Here is a 24,738-nt window from a genome sequence, read left to right as displayed (position 1 = left end):
AATGAATTGTCAAATCAATTATAGTAATGCTATTATACTGCATCTTTTATGTATTTAGAGAAAGTAGTAAACTAAATATAAAAGGCTGGGCTCAAACTCTGTATTTTTCATTGTAAAAAATACTGTTGGTATTGATAAAGAGCTTAGTAGGTTCTGTTCACAGAAAAATGTGAAAGACAGGGCTATTTATCCAGCAGATGATCTTGCTAACAGAAGACAGGCCGTTTATGCAGCTTTCTCTTTTTATTGAAATGCTCCACACTATCTCCTATGTGGTTCCAGCTAATTCTCAATCATCTATAATAGATTGCAGTGGGAAGAGAAAAATGGCTAAAAATATTTCCTTTCCCTGCTGTGGTTAGTGGGCTACATCTAAAAATTCTATATGTACAGATAATCCCTTTGTAGTTTATTCTATCTCATTTGTTGTAATCAACTAATACTCTACTTTGATAGTAGATTTTTCAGTATACCAGCTATTTGAAAGCTACTTTTTTCCTAATGTGACCCTGTAATAATACTTCTAGAAACAATTGAAATATAATTCAGAGGAATTACTGTTTAGTCTAGAAAGTATCTTCTGGCATTTTTTCTCTATTCTTTGTTGATCACTTTTACATATCATGGGCATCTGAATTTAAATTTTAGTTCTGCTTTTAAGTACTATAGCTAAAATATCCTGGAGGTATTACCTGGAATCATGGCTTTTGTAAGAAACTACAGTAACTTAATAGCAATCTCAGTGGAGTTGGAAGCCATACAAGTTGTACTCCATAGAGACCTAGAATTAACTTTACTTCTAATTGTAAATTGGCAGTCACCAGGGAAACTAAAGTTTCTAAAGTTAAATTAGTTTAAGTTTCTAGTTCTGCAGATAATTTGGAGAGATTTGGGATTCTTAATTACTATATTACTTTTTGCACTATGTTGAAAGTTTAGGGAAAGGCATGCATATTAAAGTATATAGAGGATTGATGTAAAGTGTTTCCAAGATTTGTAACTGTCAGGCTAGAGAATTGGAAAAGCACAATTCTTAAAATTGCTTGTAAAACACTTCTGAAATAGAAGTGGCTCTGTAACATATCTGAATCAAATTCAACCCCAGCTCTACTACCTCTACTCTACCCCCAGCTCTACTACCTCTGGGGTTGAATTTGATATGAATCAAATTCAACCCCACCTCTACTACCTCTGCCAGTAAAGTGACAAGTGAATATGAAGAATAATACACTGTTTTTGAACTTGAAATCTAATAGCATGATATTTATATTTGTATCTTAAGAATTGTCACCTAAAGAAGTGAATTAAGAAATAGTGTAATCTTTCTGGTATTGTATATGTTCCTTGTATTACTGATTAATGTATGTGTGTGTGGATGGGGGAAATTTGGCATTTTTACATTACAGAAAATTTGCTTTAGAGATGATAATAATAATAAAGAAAGCAATCCACAGACATTATGTGAGTGAATAGGATGGGATAGCTACCCCTGCTTAATTATTTGTAAGGTTAATTAAAAGATCAATGCATCACTGGAAGTCCAGCAAACACTTTGAATTGCATATAGAAATTTGTTGAAAACTATTGCCAGTACTAGTACAACATGGATGCCACCTTCATTGAGATGTTAGTCATTGTACTAATTGCCAGTTACACTTCTCAAGTAATCAGAATCTCCCCAAAAGTCTGAGTTTGGAAAATAGAGGCCTACATGGCTTCACAAGCAATTTGTGTATATTGCTGAACTAGTTTTAAGTGAGTAATGATATTTTTTCTGTAAAAACTAAAACCCAAATTAGATTTTTGTGTGTTTATATGTTTTGAAATGTTTGCATGCTTCTAAGACAGAACATTTTATACTGCTGTATTTTTCCTCAAATATGTGCCTTACTTTGCAGAACCATTTAGTATACAAGGAATGAATGCAGTATGCAATTTCAAAAGTTCAATTAACTATCTCCAAGGTAGTCCTGGACATACATACATATATAGTAGCTGCATTCAGACAAATAACAAAATATGCCTTCCAATTCTGGCTTTTGAGAAGAATCCAACTTTTTCAGTTTAAACATAATAAATAAATCATGAAAAGAGTCCAGTTTATTTAGATTGTCCTATTAGGGGAAGTGAAATGAGAGTGTTTGAGTATATTTATAAATTCTGCCTGAATGTGATATAAACAGTCATTGACTGCATAAGATTAAGTGTCTGACTGAATATGCCAACTGTCATATTGTGAATAAGGCTTATTGATCTAATTTTGTAAGTTCAGTTTATATTTGATTAACTTTTTTCATTTTCTAAAAACAAATTGCTCTATTTTGTTAAAATCCAGAAAATGCATACAGTATCATTAATTGTCCATATCACTAATTTTCTGATTAATATCTATCTATCTTGGGGAAAAATCTGACAAAAAGCTACGTATTTCTGTATTAGCAATATAGTGCCATTCGTTCCATATGACTGATTACTCTGGGCCAGATGAAAATCCTTGCACAGTTCTAAACTGTTACATTAAAGGGCCATTGAAAAGTAAGCAGGCACAGAATTGTACTATATTGTCAAATATTTGAGATGGAGGGCCCTTCAGTCACTCATGCCCTAGTCACCTCACAGCTTGACAACTGCAATATGCTATACATGGGGCTGCCCTTGAAAACCATCCAGCAGCTCCAACTGATCCAGAATGCAGCAGTGTGGGCAGTGATAGGCATGCCTTGGTATGCCCATGTAACACCTCTTCGTGACTTGCATTGGTTGCCACTTTGCTTCCAGATGTAATTCAAGGTGCTGCTTGCTGCCTATAAAGCCCTACATGTCATAGGGTCTAGTTACTTCAGAGACCGCCTGTCTGCCATAATATCTGCCCAGCTGACCTGGTCTGGCAGGTTTGGCATGCTCTGAGTTACTTCAGTTAAGCAATGCCATCTATTGGATCCTGGAAGCACACCTTCTCTGTAGTAGTGCCTACCCTCTAGAATGAGGTTCCCCTGAGGTTCAAACAGCCCCCACCCTGCTGGTGTTTCAAAAGGCCCTGAAGACCTGGCACTTCACCAGGCCTTTGGTAAGCATGATTGAAGCCCCTTTTGCTTCTTTTTCTTTGTTCCCATCTGGGTTTGCTATCTCTGCCATCTTTGTTCTTTTTTTGTTTTGTATTTTCTTGTTTTAATATATTTCACAATTTGTAATCCGCCCAGAGTTGCTGGGAGTTAGGCCGCACATACATTTAATATATTATTATTTCATTCTGTCAAGATTGCTGCATCAGCTAATGTATATTGGAAATATAAATCCACCTGAAAAAAGTCTAGTGTGGATTTAGTTATATGTAGAGGACTTCAGCAGCTGCCCTCATGACTGCATTTCCTGAAAAAGTGTAGCTATAATTACAAAATGTTCTGTTGGTTGTCTTTGCACATACTGTAACCTTATCCATGCAAGCTGTTCTCTGTATGTGAAGATACACAATCACATGGAGAAGTTAGTGCTTAGGTTTATATATGGTACTAAGTCATGAACTGTTTAATCATAGTTACTGTTTAAACAATTGTCTTGGGTTGCACTACACACTAATCCATAAACCATTTGCTGTGGCTGAACTCATAAAACCACTAGTTTTATGTAATGTGTGAATCTGGCTTTGCAATAGCGTGCTCGCTCTCTCGATAGATAGATAGATAGATAGATAGATAGATAGATAGATAGATAGATAGATAGATAGATAGATAGATATAGCGTATGATGAGTACATGACAAGAGAAAAGGCAAATATATACACACAGTCCACAGAATTATATAAGAAACTTCTGCAGAGATACAGCAGTAGCCTCATAACTGGATGTCCAATTCAGCTATCCAGCAATTGCTTCTGGTGTTGCTTCGTGCAGATCTTTAATCATCTGCCAACTTTGCAGTAGCTGAACTCTTCTCTCAGTTCCCTTTCCTTTTTGCTTCTGTATCCTCTCCAATTTCCACTGCCTGTAGTCTTTCTTACTATCTTACGTTTTTTTTATGCTAGGGACCAGTAACAGAAATGGCAAGCCATACAGCAAGATAGATCAGTGAAGGATAAAGGATAAGCATTGTAATTGCTTACCATCCACAATCCATTTTGAAGGAAGAGCAAACTGCACCACTTCAGCTAATATACAACTTCATTGTGAGATGATATATGGAATGCTGCTTAAGCAGCAAACAACTTTACAGTATTCTGAATTTCGTGGTTTTAACAAGTTTAACCTTGAAGTAAAATGTATTTTCCACACTAATTTTCCTATCAGTGTAGTTAGCTGCTGCTGCAGCATAAGTTTTTTAAGTATCCTATCTGCCAACTTCAACTTCATAAAACAGTTTTATGTGTCTTGAGTATCTGAAAATAATTGTTACCAATTAGATTTTTTTTATGGCTATTGCTGGCAGATAAGGAGGCAGATAAGTACAAAAAAAATTAAAAAGTGCAATACTATTGATTTGTTCAAATGTTCAGTTATTTAAAGAGTGGCCATTGTTCAGTGAGCCATAAGTGGTTAAATTGATGTATCATGCTGTGCCATAAACCATGTTTTACAAACAACAGTGGTTGGCTTAGTATATCATACATTCCGTAAATTGGATCAGCTAAGTCTGTGCCATTTACTGTTTTTCATTAAATGTGAAGTTGAAGCTGAAATTTTCCTTTCTGTCAGTATTTTATCATTAGAAAGTTGATGTATACTCATAAACATCAGGATAGGATAAATGTTTCATACTGTTTCTTGCATGTTGTCAATTCTGTAATTAATAAGCTGTTTTGAACAAAAGGAGAAAATGATGTGTACTTATTTAATAACATGAAATATAAAAATAGAGTTTTCATGACAAACTAAAAAACTGACTTTTAAAGTACAGAATAGATTACAAAGCAAAAAACATAGTGTCAGAGTGGTAAATGTTGGAGCCCTCTGATATATGGAATACATTTCATTGATTTGGTGACAGCCCTGCCTGAGCTCCTGGACTCTGTGGCTGAGTTGGCAGTGGTGTTCCCCAGCCTGATAATCTTGGGGGACTTCATCATGCCTTCTTTGGGACCAGAGTCAGAGAGCTCAGGAATTTATGGCCAACTTGGCAACCGTGGAGCTAATACAATTTATTAAGAGCCCAACTCACAGCAGGCATTGCACATTAGATTCTGGGTTTGTCTCAAGCAGTGGCAATATGATCTGGGTTGGGGGATGCTAGTATCACTTCCTTGTGATGGACAGATCATTCCTTCTTGGCCCTAGAGTTTTTTGTAGCTGCTCCCCATTGCAGGGGCGGGGGGCTGTTTGATTGGCCTGCCCCAAGCAAGTGATGGACCCAGTAGGGTTTCTGAGGGAGCTTGGGGTTATTCCTCAGGGTCTGGTGCACGGTCCAGCTGAGGTCTTGGTCATGGCTTGAAAATAGCATATAATGAGAGCCTTGGACTGGATCATGCCTATGCAGGCTCCCTCTGATTGTGGATTCCATAGTGCTCCCTGGTTTACAGAGCAGCTCCAGGAGATGAAACAACACAATAGATACCTAGAGGAAGACAAAGAATGAAGCTGACAAAGCACAGGTGAGAGCCTTTATTAGGACTTACCTTGTGGCAGTAACAGCAGCAAAGGAGGCTTATTTTTCTGCTCTTACTGTGTTTGCAGATAGCCAGTCAGCAATCCTGTTTCAGATGACCAGGTCAGTTCTGGGTAAGGAGGGACCTCTGGATGCAGGACCATTGTGAGGACTTTCTAGGCATCTGTTGGGCAAAGTCTCTTGGTTTTCCTCTGAATTGGACTCCAGCTAGGCAGATCTTATGTGCCCAAGGCATGTCTTAGCTTGGTTATCTGGGAGGAGTTTGAACCACTCGATCCTGAGGAAGTGGACAGGGTCCTTTTCACTGTGAGTTCTGCTACCTGTAGTCTGGACTCATGCCGATCCTGGTTGGTTAAGGCCTTCCAGGAGGTTGCATGTGGTTTGATCCAAGCAGTGGTTAATGCCTCTTTGTAGGAGAGGGTGGTCCCACCTGGTTTAAAGGAGGCAGTGCTGTGCCCACTTCTCAAGAGGCCTTCCTTGGACTTGACTGTGTTGGACAACTGTCTATTTAGGAAAGGTTGTAGAGAAGGTAGTAGGCTGTCAGCTTGAGAGGGCCCTGGATGAAGCAGATTATCTGGACCCTTTTCAGTCAGGGTTCTGGCTGGGTTATAGTACTGAAATGGCATTATTCCACTTGTGGATGAGCTCTGGAGGGCTTAGGATGGGGGTGATGTGTCCACCTGGCCCTCCTGGATCTCTTGGAGGCTTTGGTTACATCAACTGGTATTCTGGACCGGCTCTCGGGGTTGGGACTGGGAGTTACTGTTTTGCATTGATTCTCCTCCTTCCGCTATGGCTGGTACCAGTTGGGAAGATATCTGCCCTTGAGCCCCTCTTATGTGGGCTGCTTCGGGGTTTGGGTCTCTCATGTCTCCTTTTTAACATCTACATGAGGCTGCTGGGTAAAGTCATTTGGTACATGGGGTGCAGTATCATCAGTATGTAAATGATACTCAGCTATACCCAGGCCAGGTAGGTGATGCCATTCAGGTGCTTACCCTGTGCCTGGAGGCTGTAGAGGCCGGAATGGGAAGGAACCAGCTATGACTCAGCCCTGGCAAGATGGAATGGCTTTGAGGTTTTGGCCCCCTGGAGTCCAATGAGTTCTCATCTTTGACTCTTGGTGGAATAGCAGTCCTCCTGACAGAGTTGATGTATAACTTGGAGGTTCTTCTGGACTCACAGTTCCTGCTCAAAGAGCAGGTGGCAACCATGGCTAAGGGGGTCTTTGAACAAGTTCAACTTGTGCAACTATTGTGCCTGTGCCTGGACCAGGAGGCCTTGCTCATAGTCACTCATGTCATAGTCATCTCTTGATTGGATTACTGCAATACACTCTTCATGGCGCAGGGAAGTGCGTATTTCTGGGGGGAATCATCTGTTCTTTTTTTTTCTGGGTGCAGTTCAAGGTGCTGGTTATCACCTTTAAAGCCCTGAATGGCACGGGGCCAGATGATCTGTGGGACCACCTCTCCCTCTCACCTTCTGTCCATCCCACCAGGTCAGAGAGGATGGGCACGCTTCAGGTTCCTTCCCTCAAATGTTGCCATCTGGAAGGACTTCAGACATGCATCTTCTCTATGGCTGCCACAGCCCTTTGGAACAGAGGGCCATGAAGACCGGGCTCTTCACCCAAGCACTGGACTAAGTTGGAAGTGAGCCCAGCATATTTAGAGTTGGTGGGAAGTGGTGGCTCTGTGGTGGGAAGTATTGTGTCTTTTGTGGGTGGTCTTGGGGTTTATATTTATAGAATTTTATGTATTTATTATTTTTATGAAATGTGAGCCACCTAGGATTATCAGTCATATACGTTTTCCAAATAAATATGTTTAGACCAGGCAATGGTAAATTGTCCAGGAGTTCACATCTTGTCTGCTTGTGTTTGTGTTCATTCTCACAGAACAGTCAAGCTTGCGGTTTCATTATAGATGAGGTAATTTTATTAGAAACTAATAGGTGATTATATCTTTGTGATTTTATCCCATAGGGCAGTTGTTCTGTTAAGCAGATAGCCTCAATTTAAACAGTTCTTCGAATGAATCAGAAATGCCTAGACTGGGTTATAAAATAGATAGACTGGCCCAGTTTGAACACAACAGCAATCCAGATTCTGGTGTTTAGGGTCAGGCAAGCATACTGATGAACATATAACTTTTCTGCATTACAGCCTTAGACTGCTTGGCTTTCATCTCCTTTCCTCTGTTTCAACTGTTTTGAACATGGTGATAATCTAGTGTTCTGTCTAGACTTCACTTATCACAGCTCCAGATGGGTGGATTCCCCTGTTTCTTCACCCACCCACCTAAGCTGGAAAAGCAAACATCAGTTACTTTCCTTCCTGTGTTCAGGTTTTAAGAACATGTTCTTTTGATGGATCTTTTATTTGAGCCACCTTCTGTTCAGTCCCCTCATATATAATACTTCCCTATCTGGTGTGTTCACCAGTGGATCAATGAGAAAAGAAAAGAAAACACTGTTTTATTCTTCTGTCACTTGGATTGGAATGGGAAACTGGCAGAACTCTTGTCAATGTTTTCATTAATTATTGTTGTCAAGTTGGTGTCTATTTGTCCAGTCTCCAAGGTAGATAGATTTTCTCCAGGAGGATCTTTTCCCAACCTGATCTTACAGGTTTTCCATCAGTGCACCCATCACCATTGTAATTGAGTCCATCCACTTTGCTGCTGATCATCTTCTTTCCTTCCATCTTTCCAAGCATTATAGACTTGTCCAGAGAGCTAGGTCTTTGCATAATGTATCCAAAGTAGGATATTTTGAGTCTGGTTATTTGTACTTAAGGAAAATGATGGGTTGATTTGTTTGATGATCCGTTTGTTTGTTTTCTTGACTATCCATGGTATTCTCAGGAGTTTTCTCCAACTCCAAAGTTCAAATTGTCAGTACTCTTTCTATCCCGATTCTTCAAGTTCCATAGAGTATTACAGGAAGAACCATTGTCTTTACAATTCTGATTTTTGTAGGTACAGACACAATCCAGCATCTGAATATCTTTTCCAAGGCCTTCATTGCTTCTTTATCAAGTGCTAGTCTGTGTGTATTTCTTGACTGCTGGTTCCTTTTCTGTTGATAGATGATCCTAAAAGGCAGAAGCTATCCACCACTTAAATATCTTCATTGTCAGTTCTAAGGCTAGAATAATAAACAGGTTTGCTATACTTGTTGTCATTAGTTTGGTCTTTATATTTAATCTTACTTCCCATTTTTTCCACTGTGCTCCTTGGCTTTCATTACTAGATATTGCCAGTCATTTAGATTTTCAGCTGTTAGCAGTGTCATCAGCGTTGCGCAGGTTATTGATGCTTCTTCCCTCAGTTTTAAAACCATGCTCATCTTTTTCCACTCCAGCTTCCCTCAATATATATTCAGTATAAAGGTTGAATAAATAAGGGGTTAGTTTACATGCTTGTCTCATTTCTTTACCATGTTCCATCCAGACTGTGGCTTCCTGACCAGTGTATAGGACATTGAGGTGTTCTGGGATTCCCATTTTTCTAAGCACATTCCACAATTTGGTATGGTTGACACAATCAAAAGCCTTTCTATAATCAGTGAAGCACATATTAACTTCTTTTTGGTATTATTTGGCTTTGAATTATCCAGAATGTATCAGCAATAATGTCTCATTATTATTTGGATGTTTATGTTAATGTTCTTTGGCCTTTTGGAAAGCCAGCTTGAACATTTGACATCTCTCTTTCCATGTAGGGCTCTAATCTGCATTGGAGGATCCTCAGCAATATATTGCTAGCATGTGAAATTAAGGTTATTGTATGATAGTTTCCATACTCTGTTAAAGTCTTTTTTCTTTGGTATTGGTATGTAGACTGTCCTTATCCAATCTGTTGGCCACTGTGTCATTCTCCAGAGTGGCTGGCATAGTTTGGTTAGAGCCTTTACAGATACTTATTCTGTTGCTTGCCATATTTCTGTAGATATTCCATCAGCTGCTATAGCCTTCTGACTTGGTAATGATTGGAGTACTGATCTAACTTCATCTTCTGTACTTAGAAGTTCTGGAAGTAGGAAATACCTTCTAAGGTATTTTGGATGTTGACATCTCTACCGTACAGAATTTCAGTTATACTCCTTCCATCTTTGATCTTCTGGAATCAGTTACTGTCCATTGGTGTCCTTTACCATACTCCTTCAAGGTTGGAACCTCTTTCTGAGTTTACTTTTCAAAGACTTTCGTTGTCTGTTTCCATCTTCAATGGCTTTACAGATGTTGTTATACTGCTTCTTGTCACTTCTGACAGCTTTTTGAAATTCTTGGTTAATTACTTCCTGAGATCCTTATCTTTCTTGTTTTTGGCTTCTCTTGTGTTGTTCCCTATCAATGAGGTTCTGGGCTTCAGAGCAGACTTCCTGATGTTCTTGAAAATGGTAGGTATACAGTCAAATTCATATCAAGGAAACTGGTTGGCTTCCTTCTTTAGCTTAACTTGGAACTTGCAAATGAGCAATTCATGATCTTTTACACTGTCAGCTCCTAACCATGCCTTTGCTGTTACAACTGTACTTTTCTACCTCCTTGTACCAATAATATAGTCAATTTGATTTCTCTGTATGCCATCTGGTAATGTCCATGCATATAGACGTCATTCTGGTTGTTGAAAGACTGTTAGCAATGAAGAAATCACTGGATTGGCCAAAATTGATAACTTGTTCTGCATCTTTTTGGTTTATAGGCCATACAGTTCAACTACATTTTCCTCAACATTTCCAACTTTGGCAGTCCACTTTCCAACCACAAGCAGCATATCTTGTTTGCATATTCGGTCAATTTTGGATTGAACTTGAACATAAAACATCAACTTAGTGGTCTTTTGCACTAGTGGTTGGAGCATAAACATGGATAATTGTCATATTGAAAGGTTTTCTGTGAAGTCTAATTGGTATTATTCATTTATTGCATTGTAGCCAAGTATGGTTTTTGCTATGTTCTCCCTGACTATGAAAGCAGTATCACTCCTTTGTTTTTCATGTCCCAAGTAGCAAAAAGTGTGATGTCCTGACTGAATGTGCCCAATTCCAGTTTTAATTTCAATTTGCTGATGCCTAAGATGTCAGTGTGCAGTCAATTCATTTCCTCTTTCACTGCTGTGTTAAGCTTTCCTATGTTCATATTTCTTACGTTCCCTGTTTGAAATGATGCCTTTGCCATTGTTATTAAAGTGATCTTCTGCCTTTGGCATCTTTCTATATCACTGCTGCCCAGTATAGGCACCTGCTTGCTTTAGTTGAGCAGCTTGGTATGACCTTCGCACCTTGGGTGACCCTGCTTTGATTATACTTCTTCCCAGTGTTCTTCACTCAACAATCCCAGGAGAATGCTCCTCCCCCCACCATAATGAAGCAGCACAGCAGGACCTGATAGGGGAGGGGATGTTGTCCATGTTAATGTAGTTTTTTTTAAAAAGAGGCAACCTGGTAAAAATATTCCAGCCTTTCATTAATGAAAGGAAGGGGGAAAAAGATTCACAAGTACAGATCTGATTGGAAGGTGATAGGCAGCTGGCAATCCAGGACAAAATGGCCACAGAAGGCAGGGACCAAAGACTTGGGGTGGGGGCACACTTGCTACAATTGAAGGCAGGTGTGTGTTTGCTGGTTGAGCTTCATTTCACTGCAAACTGGATAACACTGCCAGTACATGTTGGAAAACACTGTAGATAGTTCTCAGTTAGAGACTACTCATTCAGCGACTGTTTGAAGTTGTGACGGTGCTGAATGAATGGTACTTAAAATTGGTCCTCGAAGTTCCAGCCGTTACCCCACCCCCACAGTCACATGATCACAATCCAGGCGCTTGGCAACAGGCTCACACAGTTGTAGCATTCCACAGTCATGTGATCGCCATTTGCAACCTTCTCTGCCGGCTTCCCACAAGCAAAGTCAACAGGGAAGCCATCAGGGAAGTTTGCAAGTCGCTCCCGCCGCCTTTTCTCCCGAGGAGCCCTGCTTCAGAGTATGAGATCCCAGGGATTTCATACTCCGTAGCACTCTTGCACTGCAGCAACCCCTCCCTAGCCTGCATGCACTCATTGCCCCACACCTCACTCTGTAGTACTCACCCACCCTCTGGCTTGCTTGCCAGCCTCCCAGGACTTGCAACGTACAGCTGGTTTCCCCATTGACTTTGCTTGTGGGAAGCTGGCAGGAAGTTGCAAGTCACCGTCACATGAGGTCTTCACTTAATGACAGGAAATTTTCACTTAATGACAGCAATGAGGACTGCCGGGATTGCTGTCACTAAGTGATGCAGTCTTGTTTACAACTGCATTGCTAAGTGACAGAAATTCTGGTCCCAATTACCACCATTAAGCAAGGACTACCTGTAGTTTTGATGCATAGCAGGAAGAGACAGGCAGAGTTGCTTTCCCAGTGGGCTGGGGACCAGTAGAGGACAATAAAATTTATTTCTAATCTTGAAGGCCCCCTGCACTTGAAGCCACGGCTGATGGTCTGTACTCACACTAGGGTAACCTGGTGGTGCAATTAGCCCAAAGCCTGATTGCTCTAGTTTAGCTTACAGTAAGCTGCCAGAAAAGATAATCAAACAAATCAGGGACATTCTGTTTGAAACAAGATCAGTGGCTCATTCTTTTAATAAGTCAGAGACTTTGTTTCGTATTTTGGCTTGTCAGAAGACCAGGACTCTCAGTTTATTTAGGCCTATTGTTAATAAGAGCAGTTAAGTAGTTACCAGGTAGCACGTAGCGGCAATCCTGATAAATCCCGGTAGACCAGGCACTACGTCTAAATTGTCCCATTCACTTTAAAAAATGCTTTAATATGTTAACCCATGTTAAAAATACTTTAATATGTTAACTCATGTTCATATGTTTCAGCTAAATGCATTCTAATATTATCAACTTTTGCCTTTCCTCATTCAAGAGAACAAATTTAGTACATGTACAATTGAATATGAAGTTTCTTCTCTAATTTGAGAGAAATCAATTCAAAACAGTATCAATTCTTTTACAAAGGAATACAAGCCTATAATGGAAAACTGTCCTTTTAATTTCAGGATGAGGTACTAAGTAACATCATGAAACAAGGCAGTGAAGTTTTATCAAGGGCAGACATGCAGCATTTTTACGTCACTAAGTTTTCTTGGGGAACTACATCTTCATTTTATAGATTTAGTAATTCATTTTCTACACAGATACAGCCTTTGTAACTTCTTATTCTGACCATTGTTATAACTTAAAACTTTTTTCCAGTATGAGCTAAGATCCAAAACATTATATTAAATGTTTGTTAACTATGCACAAAGCCTTTTCAACTCCTCCCCTATAGTAATAGCCCCTATACCTCTTCAGAATTTCCTTAGGATTAAGGCCTGCAAGAAGCCCTCCTACTACAAAGAAACATTGCCTGTTAGCTGCCATTTCCCCTGTCTCTGCATTGAGATAGGGTCTGCTTCCATATATGGACTAGGTAAGGTTGTCTTCGGACAATTGGATGTTAGTAACTTAAATCAGTATATGAAGTGGAATTATAATTAATGGTTTCCAAATTAAATAAACTTTAGTGGTTTCAGGTTTTCAATTTGAACATAATGGAAACCTATAATTAACTATAGCTTCCTATTCATACCTCATTTTTGTACAGCCTCATTTTTATATAGCCTTTTGTGGTGCAGAGTGATAGGCAGCAGTATTGCAACCGAAACTCTCCCCACTACCCGAGTTTGATCCCAGCAGAAGCTGGATTCTCGGGTAATTGGCTCAGGTCAACTCAGCCTTCCATCCTTCCGAGGTCGGTAAAATGAGTACCCAGCTTGCTGGGGAAGGTGACGACTGGGGAAGGCAATGGCAAACCACCCCGCTACAGTCTGCCAAGAAAACGTTGCAAAAGCGGCAGCATCCCCCCAAAGGGTCAGACATGACTCAGTGCTTGCGCAGGGGACCTTTCACATCCTATTCATACCTCATTTTTGTACATTAGGATTTATTAGTCTAAACATAGGCATTGTCTAAGATACCCAGAAAAATCATTCTTAATTGTTTCAGCTGCAGAATGCTCTCATAATTTTTTCCTTCTATAAAGGTTAGACATGAGGATATTTTTTTCAAAATGTTGAGATGTTCATGGATTCTGCTGTATGTATTTAATTGCAATCCTGAAATAATTTATCTTGGAACAAGCCTTATTTATCTCTTAGTAACTATTAGTATATCATACTAAAACTATTTTGGTTTGGTTTATTAGGATATGGCTAATTGTAATTGGGTTCAGGTTAAGGCCTCTAACTATAATATATGGCCATAGCTTGTTGTTTTTCTACCTGTTTTAACTGTAGCTTCTGATCATGGTTATGATTAAGCAGGCAGTAATTAGCCAAATCAAGGCAGAGTACATCTACCACCATCACCCCCCAGAAAATGCAACAGTGACTTTGCTATTCTGATTTGGTTTTTACTCTACCACCATCACCCATCCTACCTGAAAACAGGTTACTTTTTACAACAAAAGAAGTAGGGAGGAATTCACCTTCCCCCACCCTGATAAACTTTATCCAGTTGGGTCACCATAGTCTTGTATTTTTTAAAAAAAATGAACAAAAGGGGTTTGGAGGGGAGAAATGTAATTCTCTCTGGTTATGGCGGGTCACCATGGATCTGCAGGTTGTTTTTGTTATTTTAAAGGGATGTCAGATGTAACAGTGGATGGATATCTGTTAAGGAGAAGGAAGAGCTGCAAATGACTATGAATAAGTTTTGCTCTGATGTCTGAGTGTGCATCATAGCTAAGAGGCTTACACATAAATAATACTAAACATATAGCACTGTATGCACATACAAATAGTGGTTATTTTGAGTTGGTATAAAATTGCACTTTTGATTATTAAAGACATTTTTACTTGGTACACCTCTATATTATTTCTGGCTTTGTTAACATAAAAACTACATACTGTCTTTGTTTATACTAAGTCATGGTATATTAACATGTGTTTTTAAAGTAAACTACGGTTTGCTGAGTTCACAAACCAAGACCATAGTTTATAAATCATAGAACCAAATTAAAGGTATTTTTCTTGGCAGAAGACATAAACCTAATCCCGTAACTTTACTATGGATGGCTTTGGGTAAACTGATGATCTAACCTACTGTTACAGTTCTTGAGAACTGAAAAATTTTGATTGATATTGTCAGGTCTAATTTTATGTGAACAATCTGTTAAAAACATGTTTATTTGGAAGAAATGCTGTTGATTTCAGGAAGCTACACTTCCAAGTGTGCATGCTTAGGATTGCATCCTAAAATATGCTTGTCACCTCTTCTATTCAAAAGGCTTCTCCCTCTGTTTTGCCATTTGCTATGCAGTCTCAACTACTTGGTCTAGAAGGAGGCAGTGCAATCATCAGACATGTATCAGACACAGATATTTGTATATGCATTTATTTGCTAGAAAATATATGCTTATTTAACAAAAAATATTTCATTGTGTTATGCATAGAAATTTAAAAGTCAGTCCAGTAAAAACAGGACAACAGGCTTAAAACTAAGCTAATCTTTTAAAAGAGGTTAGATGGATTGTTGCAAGACTGTAGTAGAAACCTAGATGGTCTATCACAGACTTCTGAAGGTTTTGTTCCTTGTAATAGGGCTCAAAATGATCTACAGGGAAAAGAGGAGCTGTTTTTCCTGATGGGAACTTTGGAGCCAAGCAGGTGATTCTGCATATTAAAATGTGCTGCTAGACTTTTATATATTTTACAGTAAGAATTATAAGGACACGGGGAATTTTAATTGTAATTCTTTACATGTTTATGTAGAGTTGAGATTATTCTTACATAGTAGTCTTCCATCTGTGGAATACTTCCATCAGTGGGCATTTTAAGATTTGTGCTGGATGTTGCAAAAATGAAGAAAGTATCATCCAGTTGTGATTTTTTTTAATACACAGAATTTTTTGCTAGTGCCATTTTATTCATATTTGATGTACCACACTTAACATCATCTGTGATCACTAGTTGGTAAATAGGTTAGCAACCCAACAATAAAATTAGTAACTTCAGAACTCATTTTCCATGTCCATAATGCAACGGCCATTAATCACTGATGTAATAATCCCTATTAAGAGGTCAGTCTAACTTAATTCTTGTGCATCTATTATCATGGTATAATTATTATAAGAAGAGTTTATGCAGTTATCCTTAATTTTGAAACAATGCCTCCATTGTTCATCAAACTTCTTAGCATGTGGATTCATTGAGTTCTCCACTAATAAGAATGTTCCAATATATTTACTGTGTCAACTAACATTTTAAAAACAGGCAATGAAACTATCATGTCTTCATGGTCATCTTCATGTAAAACACCCAGATGAAAGGATAAAGACTTACAATATTTCAGAAATGAAATATTCTGAATCTTCATAAAGATTCAACAATTCCTACAATATTTTTAAAAGATTTAAAAGACTGCTGTTCTAAAATAAGAATGGAGGATATCTGATATGCCTTATTTTGTTTCTGGAGCCTCAAGGAAGGCCTTGCTACTTCAAAGCCCTTGACACTTTCATTTTGGAGGAATCCTTTACCCAGGATATCCCACACTTTTTTTTTTTTTTTTTTGCTCGTAAGGAAGGCTATAAAATGTATTAAGCTGACTCTGAAAACAAGTACTTGAAGGTGTTTTGTGTTGGGCTTTTGTATGTTTGTTTGTTTTTGGAGCACATTTAAGAACCAGTGACTTTGGGCTTCACCAGTTTACACATTTCACAAATAGGAAAATTGTAGGTAGGTCAAAGCCAGTACTTGCTAGTATTTTGCCTGTACTATGCCTTTCTTATTTACGAGCAATGGGAGCTGGGCAAAACTATCTCTCTTAGGTTAGTGTCCAGGGGTGTTTCAGATACTTAGTTCCTTGCAGGGATTGCTCCAAAACACTTATGTTGCATGCATGCATGCATATATATATATATATATATAACAGAAAAACAATTAGTATGATACAATCTAAAATTGATTAAGAATAAAAATACTAAAGTTGAAATAAAATACGTTAAGAAATTCTAAACCTAAGTAATGGTGTGGCATTTTCTGCAGATGATAGCACAAAACTGGGCAACCTGGGAGGATATTTTCGGGTCCTTGTCTGAAAGAAGTAGCATTAAATAGGAATCATACTCCCTGCCTGGAAATTTCTTCAATATTGGATTTATTTATTTGTCATATTTCTCTACCGCCCATCTCAGATACGACGACTCTGGGCAGCTTACAGATAAATAAGGATCTGTCTAGAGTCCTTGTATAGGGAACAGTATAATAACATATGGCTTAGGGTTTCTGTTGAGCCATTGCCACATGGACATAGTCGGAGGTGCATAGGAGTACCCTTAAAACGTATCAGCCTTTTGTCAATCGTGGAATGTCTCAGACTATCCCACAATCTCTCCCTTGTTATTAGACCAAAAGCTCACTTAAAATCAACAAAGGTTGCAAAAAGGGAACCACGGGGGGGGGGGGGGGTTGTTAGAATATTTTTCTGCCAAATGGTAAAGAACCAAACAATGATCTAGTGTTGACCGTTCCTCCCTAAATCCGGCCTGTTCTTCAGAAATAATATTTTCATTTTGTACCCAATCCACTAACTTTGTGTACAAAAATCTGGCATAAAGTTTATTTATTGTATTTAATAAACCGATAGGCCTATAATTTGTAGGGTTGAGTCTATGTCCTTTATTTTTGTATATTGGTACAACAATGGCCTGATTCCAGTCAGATGGAAATTGTCCGGTGTTATTAATGTGTTTAAATAAGGTGGCCAAAACTGGGGCCCACCAGTCTTTATTTTCCCTTATTCTGGGGGGATAAAATCTTAAATTAAAATCTGGTTTTAATTGGACAATAAGATCTTTAAACTCAGCTATGGATACTGATGGCCAATCCAGGAAGTCATTACAAGAGTAATGATAAAAGTAAACAGGTCTTCATAAAGCACACAACCTGTGAAATTCATTACTATGAGATATGATGGCCACTAACCTGATCAGCCTTAAAGTTGACTTGGATAAATTTATAGGGAGACAGGTATTTCAACAGCTATTAGTCTTAAAGATTCAGTGTTAGCTTTGGGTTTGGAGTAGCATTCCTCCAAATAACAGTTGTGAGGGAGTAATGGTTTGACATGGGTCTATCTCCACCTCCTGCTTGTGAGCACCACAGAGTTATCTGATTGTCCATTGTGAAAAACAAGGCTGGATGAAGTTAGGCCTGGATCTGATCCAGCAGTTCTGTTCTTACAATCTTATGAATAAAATCTGTTTCTGATAACATAATGTAACAAGCGATCAAATATTTGTCATTGTGTGTGCGCATGCAGTGCTTTAGATTTTTTTTCCCCCCTGTGTGTTCTCTATAACCTCACAATCTATGTTTATTAAATACTGTTTGTATGCAACTGTTACAACTGGAGTTTATTTTAACACTAGATGTTTATTTTGGAGGGGATTGAATGGAAATTGAAACAACACACACTAAGAATAGAAAAAGAAAAACTGAAAGAAAGAAAAGCTAAAGACAGTTTTCCAACAAATTATGAGATAATAGTGGAGGAAAGAAGAGAAGCTTGGGATGGAAGAATATTGGGGAGTTGTAACAAACTGAACGGATTTTTTTCCCCACCAACTGTACATGGTATCACATTCATGGGCATCTCCAGGGGCAATCAGTGGCAGATGTGACTGGACAATCAACCCCCACTCCTCCTTACATGCATGTGATACAAATTAAAAGCAGGCGAGGCCTCAGTCACTGAACATGTTTTGTTGTTATTTTGTATATTAACAGATATATGAAAGCACAACTAAGAAAAAAGGGAGAGGAAAGGAAAAAGGGAACAAAAAAGAAAAGAGATTTGGAAGCCATATAAAACTGCATAAGAATTTTCTAAATTAACATTAGTACTGCATATGAAAATAACTTAGCACTTTGAAATCATTATTAAAATCAAATTAATATTCAATAATTAGCAAAGGCAGCCAATATCAGTTGTCAATCAGAATAAACAACAGGTTTCAAATCAAACTCCTTATCAGATCATGCAAGATCTAAGATTTAAAGCCTTACATAAAGAAAAACCTAAACTTCAGAAATAGTACAAGTCTATGTGTAAAATTAGAGTCCATAAATGATTTCTAAGTTAAATTCAGTATCAGACTTTTTATTTTAAATACAAAATTATTTTTGACATTGATGCATACTCACATAGCTTAGGTTGCCATTCTTCTAAAGAATGAAATAAAATGCTATCTTGATTACTTGAGAAATGCTTCAGGTGTCTTACATTTGGCATTTATTTTTAATTGCTTAATTTTGTTCTTTGTTATAATTGCTTGATTTTGTTGTTTTGTTTTAGATTTTCTAAGAAAAAGTCATCATGGCCACAGAGATTGGCTCACCGCCACGTTTTTTCCATATGCCAAAGTTTCAGCACCAGGCCCCTCGGCAATTATTCTATAAGAGACCTGATTTTGCTCAGCAGCAAGCGATGCAACAGCTCACTTTTGATGGAAAGCGTATGAGAAAAGCAGTGAACCGAAAAACTATAGACTATAATCCTTCTGTTATAAAATATTTAGAGGTATGTTCATCTTTATCTGTAATTGGATATATAGTGCTTGGAATGCCAGACTTAATGTAGAAAAGGAAAATAACTCTGTTACCAGATTTGAGTTATTTCTTGTACATTATACATTAAAAAAAAATCACATCAAAAATACCCTGCAAAAAGAATAAAAAGTACTTATTTTCAGTCCCTTCAAAATCAACAAGTATCTTTGAGCTAGAATAAGTAATCGGAAACCCCAGAATTGCTTGCAGTCCCTGAATTGCCTTTTTATAGCCCCTGATGTTCCCTCTGGCCACATTTCCTGAAAGTCATCAGTAGCAGTAGCATCAGTGGAAGCCCTAAATCTTAAAATAATTTTTGAAAAGAGAAAAGAAAGAAACACCAGTGCTTCCTTTACTTTTCCCATACACTCAACTGTAGATGGGAGGGTATGAACTGCAAACTAGTTTCTCAATTATTCCAAATTGGCTTTTCAGAATAGAGTATGGCAAAGAGACCAACAGGATATGCGGGCAATTCAGCCTGATGGAGGATATTATAATGATGTGAGTATACTTTTTTCGTCCTTGGTACATTTATTTGATGCCATCCTGAAAGACTTTAAGACTTCCTGTAATGGTGGGAGAGGCAAATAAGGATGGACATTTATGTTAAAGAAGCCTAATTTGAAAAGTCTGTCTGAAACAAGGTCATCATATTCAAAAGGTGCTTTGCTTGTATGTGACCAAGTACTTCACTTGTTCTATGTATCTATTGCAACCTATTTTGGAGAGTTCCCTATATCATTTGAAGGTAGTTTTCAGCGATAGGGAAATAGAAAAAATGCTCAGAAAGTGGTGCAGGAATTGGCAACAACATCCAGATATCCATTATGCAAGCTCTAGTGCCTTTGACTTGTGCAGCAGAATCTGTGGATCAAACTGTGAAAAAAAGGCTTTTAGAATCAGTAGAATGCTTGACTGTGCTCAAGACACAGTCATAAAAGTTGACCCTGCTTGGCTTCAATCAGGAATATGCATCCTTTTTCAAGCTGAGAGCTACATCTCACCATTAAGTGACATATTATTGTCTGTAGTCCCAAATTTTGGTGGGTTAGGAGAAAAACTACATTTAATTTTACCATAAGTTTAAATGTAATTAAGATTAAATTTGTGTTTTAAATTTAAGATTAAATCATTACTTGCCATGTATTTAATACATGCTTTTGGAAGTGCTCTGGGTTTGCACTCAGAGCTTTTGATTGGAGGTGGATTTTTATATTTTCAGTAATATAAGCTCATAAACCAAACTCCTCCGTTGGGGGAGATGGGCAGTGATATAAATTTAAATAATTAATAAATAAATAAAAACTATTGTCTGAGGATTTCATTGCTTTGATTAAGTCAATATAACCGTCTTTTTTTCTTCTTCTAGTTGGTCCCACCTATAGGAATGTTGAATAACCCTATGAATGCTGTAACAACAAAATTTGTTAGGACATCTACCAATAAAGTAAAATGTCCAGTTTTTGTTGTTAGAGTAAGTATTATGTTAATAATGTATGGTATTATGTCAAATCACTTAAAACTACATGTAAATACTGACTTTTTATCTATTTTACATAACTGCATGTTTTGTTGAAACTGTTATTTTATTAAATTCAAAATATTGATAATAGGGCATAGGACAAAAAGTAGTGTTTGACTCTGGGTTTATAAATAGAAAAAAGCATAGCAACATAGGTAGCTCTGCAAAATATACTTTTGAGTATAGTCTATCTCACAATAATTTCTGCAGCGATATGCTAACAATTTGTATACTAACACACCCTTAATTCATGTTCACTATTACAGTGGACACCTGAAGGAAGACGCTTGGTCACTGGGGCTTCTAGTGGAGAATTCACTTTATGGAATGGGCTTACTTTTAACTTCGAAACAATATTACAGGTAAATCAATATATAAATTTTGTGAACTGTTAATTTTTCAGTGGTATTGGTTGTAACAATTTTAGGTATATGGGAAATATTAAGAGTGAAATATTTCTAGCTTTATATTTTTTGACCATCAAGATTTTTATAACTTCCTTTAAATCATGTGCATTGTCCTTCTAATATGAGAGAGAGTTCTTTTCTGTTGTAGAGTAATTGCTGACCATAAATGTATATCTTCTGACAAAACGCTAACCATGCTAAGTAGCATAACTTATAATGCTTTTCAACCTGTGATAATAGATTTAGTGTGATATCATGGCTAGAGAATTGACCTAGAATTGGGGAGACCCATGCTCAAGTCTCCACAGAGTTGATGTACAGCTCTGGGCAATAAACAAATTAAAACAAACAAAAAAATCTACAAAAAACCCAAAACCCATTATGTACATTCATACCCACACCCCAAAACATGCTCACTTCTTAGCTCAATGCCCACAAGAAAAGCCAAGTTTTTAATACCTTACTGAAGGCCATTAAAGTCAGAGCCATCCAAATCTCAGTTATATTAATTTTGTAAGCTACCCAGAGTCACTGTGTGTGAGTTGGGTGGCCATATAAATTTATTAAATAAATAAATAAATATTATATGCTGTTCCATAGGTCCCATGCTTCCTGGGACCCATCAGAAGTTTAATTAAGGGGATCCAAAACGTGCTATCCCTGTTTGATCTGATGGGATGGGCAGAAATAATTCAAGACAGGTAGTCCTGCAAATAACCCAGCTCTGTGCCATGAAGGACTTTATAGATAATGACCTGCACCTTGAATTGCACCCAAAAATCTACTTGGAGCCAGTGCAGCTTGCACAGTAATTACGTTACATGGGTGTACTGAGGTGCATCTATAACTGTCTGCACCATTGCAGTTTGGATTAGCTGCAGTTTCTGAATTGTCTCCAAAGACAGCTCTGTGTAGAGCACATTGCAGTAATCTGAATGGGAGTTGATCAAGCCATGAGTGACCGTTAGGGCCTTCTAATCCAGGAATGGGTGCAATTGGCAGACAAGATGTATTTGTGCAAACGGTGACTTAGTCACAGCTGCTACCTGCTGTTCAAGTAGGAGCCAAGAGCCTAGGTGAACTCCCAGTTGTGCATGAGTTCCGTCTGGGGCTATATGATACCATCCAGAGCCACTTATGGAAAATCCCAGGTCTGGGTAGGGGTTTAAAATCCGCAACCACTTAAATCTTTTTAAGGTTGAGCCTAAGCCTGTTTCTCCCTATCTAGGCCCCCACAGCCTCCAGACACTGAGAAAGAACCTTGAAAACTCACTTGGTTAGCCAGGGATTGAGATTCACAACTGAATCACCAGCATATTGATAATAATTTGACTCCATGCATTCATATGACCTCACTTTATATAGATGTTAAATCAAAATGAGGAGAGAGTATAGCTTGTGGAACCCTGCAAAGCAGTGACTTATGGCTAGACCTTTTCCACCCGTTAATACCTACTGGAACTGACTCTGGAGGAAGGAAGAGAACCACTGCAACAGCCTGAGTTGGTCCAGAAGTATATCATGATCAATGGTATTGAAAATCACAGAGATCAAGGATGCCAGGATGAACGTACCACCTCCATCCTGGTCCCACCGAGATCATCACAAGCATGATAAATACAATATTCAGTAAATCTCTTTTGTCTTCCTCATAGAATTATTATGAAGCTAAAATTGAGTATGAGAGTTATGTTATCCTAAGTTTCAGGATGCAAAGCATTCAAATATTATACATACAGTAGTTTCAGGAATTTTTTTAAAATGAGAAATTATAGGAGGAGGAAGAAGTATTTGGTACGTTCGCCACCTTGAGTTATTTATAGAAACAATAAAGGCAGGATAGTAAATAAATAAATAAATAAATATGCATATATAAATAAAATAAATGATACAACTACCATTAAAATTATGTGTGAATGTATATATACTTCATTTTCTTTTCTATATGTGCCTGCAATACTTCTAACAAAAGTGTTTATGGTTTCACCAAAGTAATTGTTTTTGAATTCACTAGAATTGTTCTTTCTGACTTTGCAGGCTCATGACAGTCCAGTAAGGGCTATGACATGGTCACACAATGATATGTGGATGTTGACAGCAGACCATGGGGGATATGTGAAGTATTGGCAGTCCAACATGAACAACGTCAAGATGTTCCAGGCACATAAGGAGGCGATTAGAGAGGCCAGGTTTATACACAATATACAATTTTCTGTAGTTACTATTTCCATGGTTAAACCATTCTCTAAGTGTATTCTGGGTGCCAACATGCATGGGTATTGTCAGATTCTGAGAGATGTCTCACACCACATGAACATATTTTCTTTTGTTTCCATGATTTCACAGATTTGCTGGCATTTCTCTGAAATAGTGTTGTCCCAGTATCTGCCTCTGCAATATGTTAGAGATGTATTTTTCTGCTGCATTTTGCATTGGTATTGGTTTCATTTATATATGGTCACAATGTATATTAGATATTCTTTTTTTATGCTATTGTGTAAGATGACTATTTCATTCCAAATAAAGAATTCAGTCTTTAAAAATACAATTGAATAAAATATAATCCGGAAATAAAAACAGCTCCATAGTTCTCAAAATATTAGAAAGCTAAATAAAGTGAAGAACTGCTTGGCTTGGTGAGGCCAACATGTCCAATAGCATGAAGGATCAACAGAGATTTCCACCTTCAGAAGTCATGTTTAATACTGATTGTGTTCTTCAAGTTTGGAATCTAAAGCTAATGAGACATTTTTAGGACACCTTCCTGGTTCAGTGTCAATGCTCTGGTTGTGCAAACATAAGTAGATGCATGTGAAGAATGTTAATATTCTAAGCAAGGAATAAAAAAAAGATTTTTTTAAAAAATTAAACTCTGCCTGAACTGGAGAAACAAATTAAACCTTGGATTTTGGTACTGTGCTGTCCACTGGAGAAGATAATTATCCCTGAAGTACTTTCCACTGAACTTGTCACTTTCCATCTTGATTCAATATTTCCTTGTAAAGTTTAACAAGAAGTGATTTCATGTAGGGCTAAACTAAAGTAGCTATGAAATGGATTTCTTCACATACACTTAAGTTCCACATATGTCAAGGGGACCATGTTCAGGCAATCCAAATAGATGCTTCTTAAGTGATTAGAAAGTCAGTACTATCCATCCATAACTAATATAACTCCATAAGCATCTGCAAACCATATCTTCATATTTTATACCAAGCTTCACCATTTCTGAAGCTTCTTCCATGGTGGTTGTATTTCATTAGAGTGCTCAGTCTTATCAAAATGCTTTTTAAAAAAATATATATATATGTTGGTCCTACATGATTTTTAAATAATCAAAGAGTACTAGCCCTTCCATTTCTCTTATTACAGGAAGTCCATGGACAAAGAATTATATCTATTATTAACTTTTCCAGGATTCCTTTTTCTATGTTTATTTCAAAAGTAGAAATGCTTGCTTTTGTCAGTTTTGCATTTTTAAACAAATACAACAGAAAGCAATGATCCATTCAGCCAAGGGTACACATGGCAAAGTATAAGTTCTGCAGAAGTTATCTCCATTTAGC

General features: G+C 37.7%; 1 protein-coding gene across 3 annotated transcripts in view; it reads left to right on the top strand.

Moving 5' to 3' along the window:
• WDR33 (WD repeat domain 33) overlaps window positions 1–24,738 on the top strand; it is a 76,889-nt gene that overhangs the window by 1,574 nt on the left and 50,577 nt on the right. For all 3 annotated transcript variants that reach the window (XM_063306927.1, XM_063306928.1, XM_063306926.1), the window contains 5 exons: window positions 18,987–19,211; window positions 19,676–19,744; window positions 20,613–20,717; window positions 21,032–21,127; window positions 23,210–23,361. In XM_063306927.1, the coding sequence (XP_063162997.1) occupies window positions 19,008–19,211; window positions 19,676–19,744; window positions 20,613–20,717; window positions 21,032–21,127; window positions 23,210–23,361 (626 nt within the window). In that variant the 5' untranslated portion in view covers window positions 18,987–19,007. Of the gene's footprint in view, window positions 1–18,986; window positions 19,212–19,675; window positions 19,745–20,612; window positions 20,718–21,031; window positions 21,128–23,209; window positions 23,362–24,738 lie in introns of those variants that run through there.

The sequence above is a fragment of the Candoia aspera genome, chromosome 6, assembly GCF_035149785.1.
Source record: "Candoia aspera isolate rCanAsp1 chromosome 6, rCanAsp1.hap2, whole genome shotgun sequence".
Lineage (NCBI taxonomy): Eukaryota > Metazoa > Chordata > Lepidosauria > Squamata > Boidae > Candoia > Candoia aspera.
This window is presented reverse-complemented; position numbering and strand designations above follow the sequence as displayed.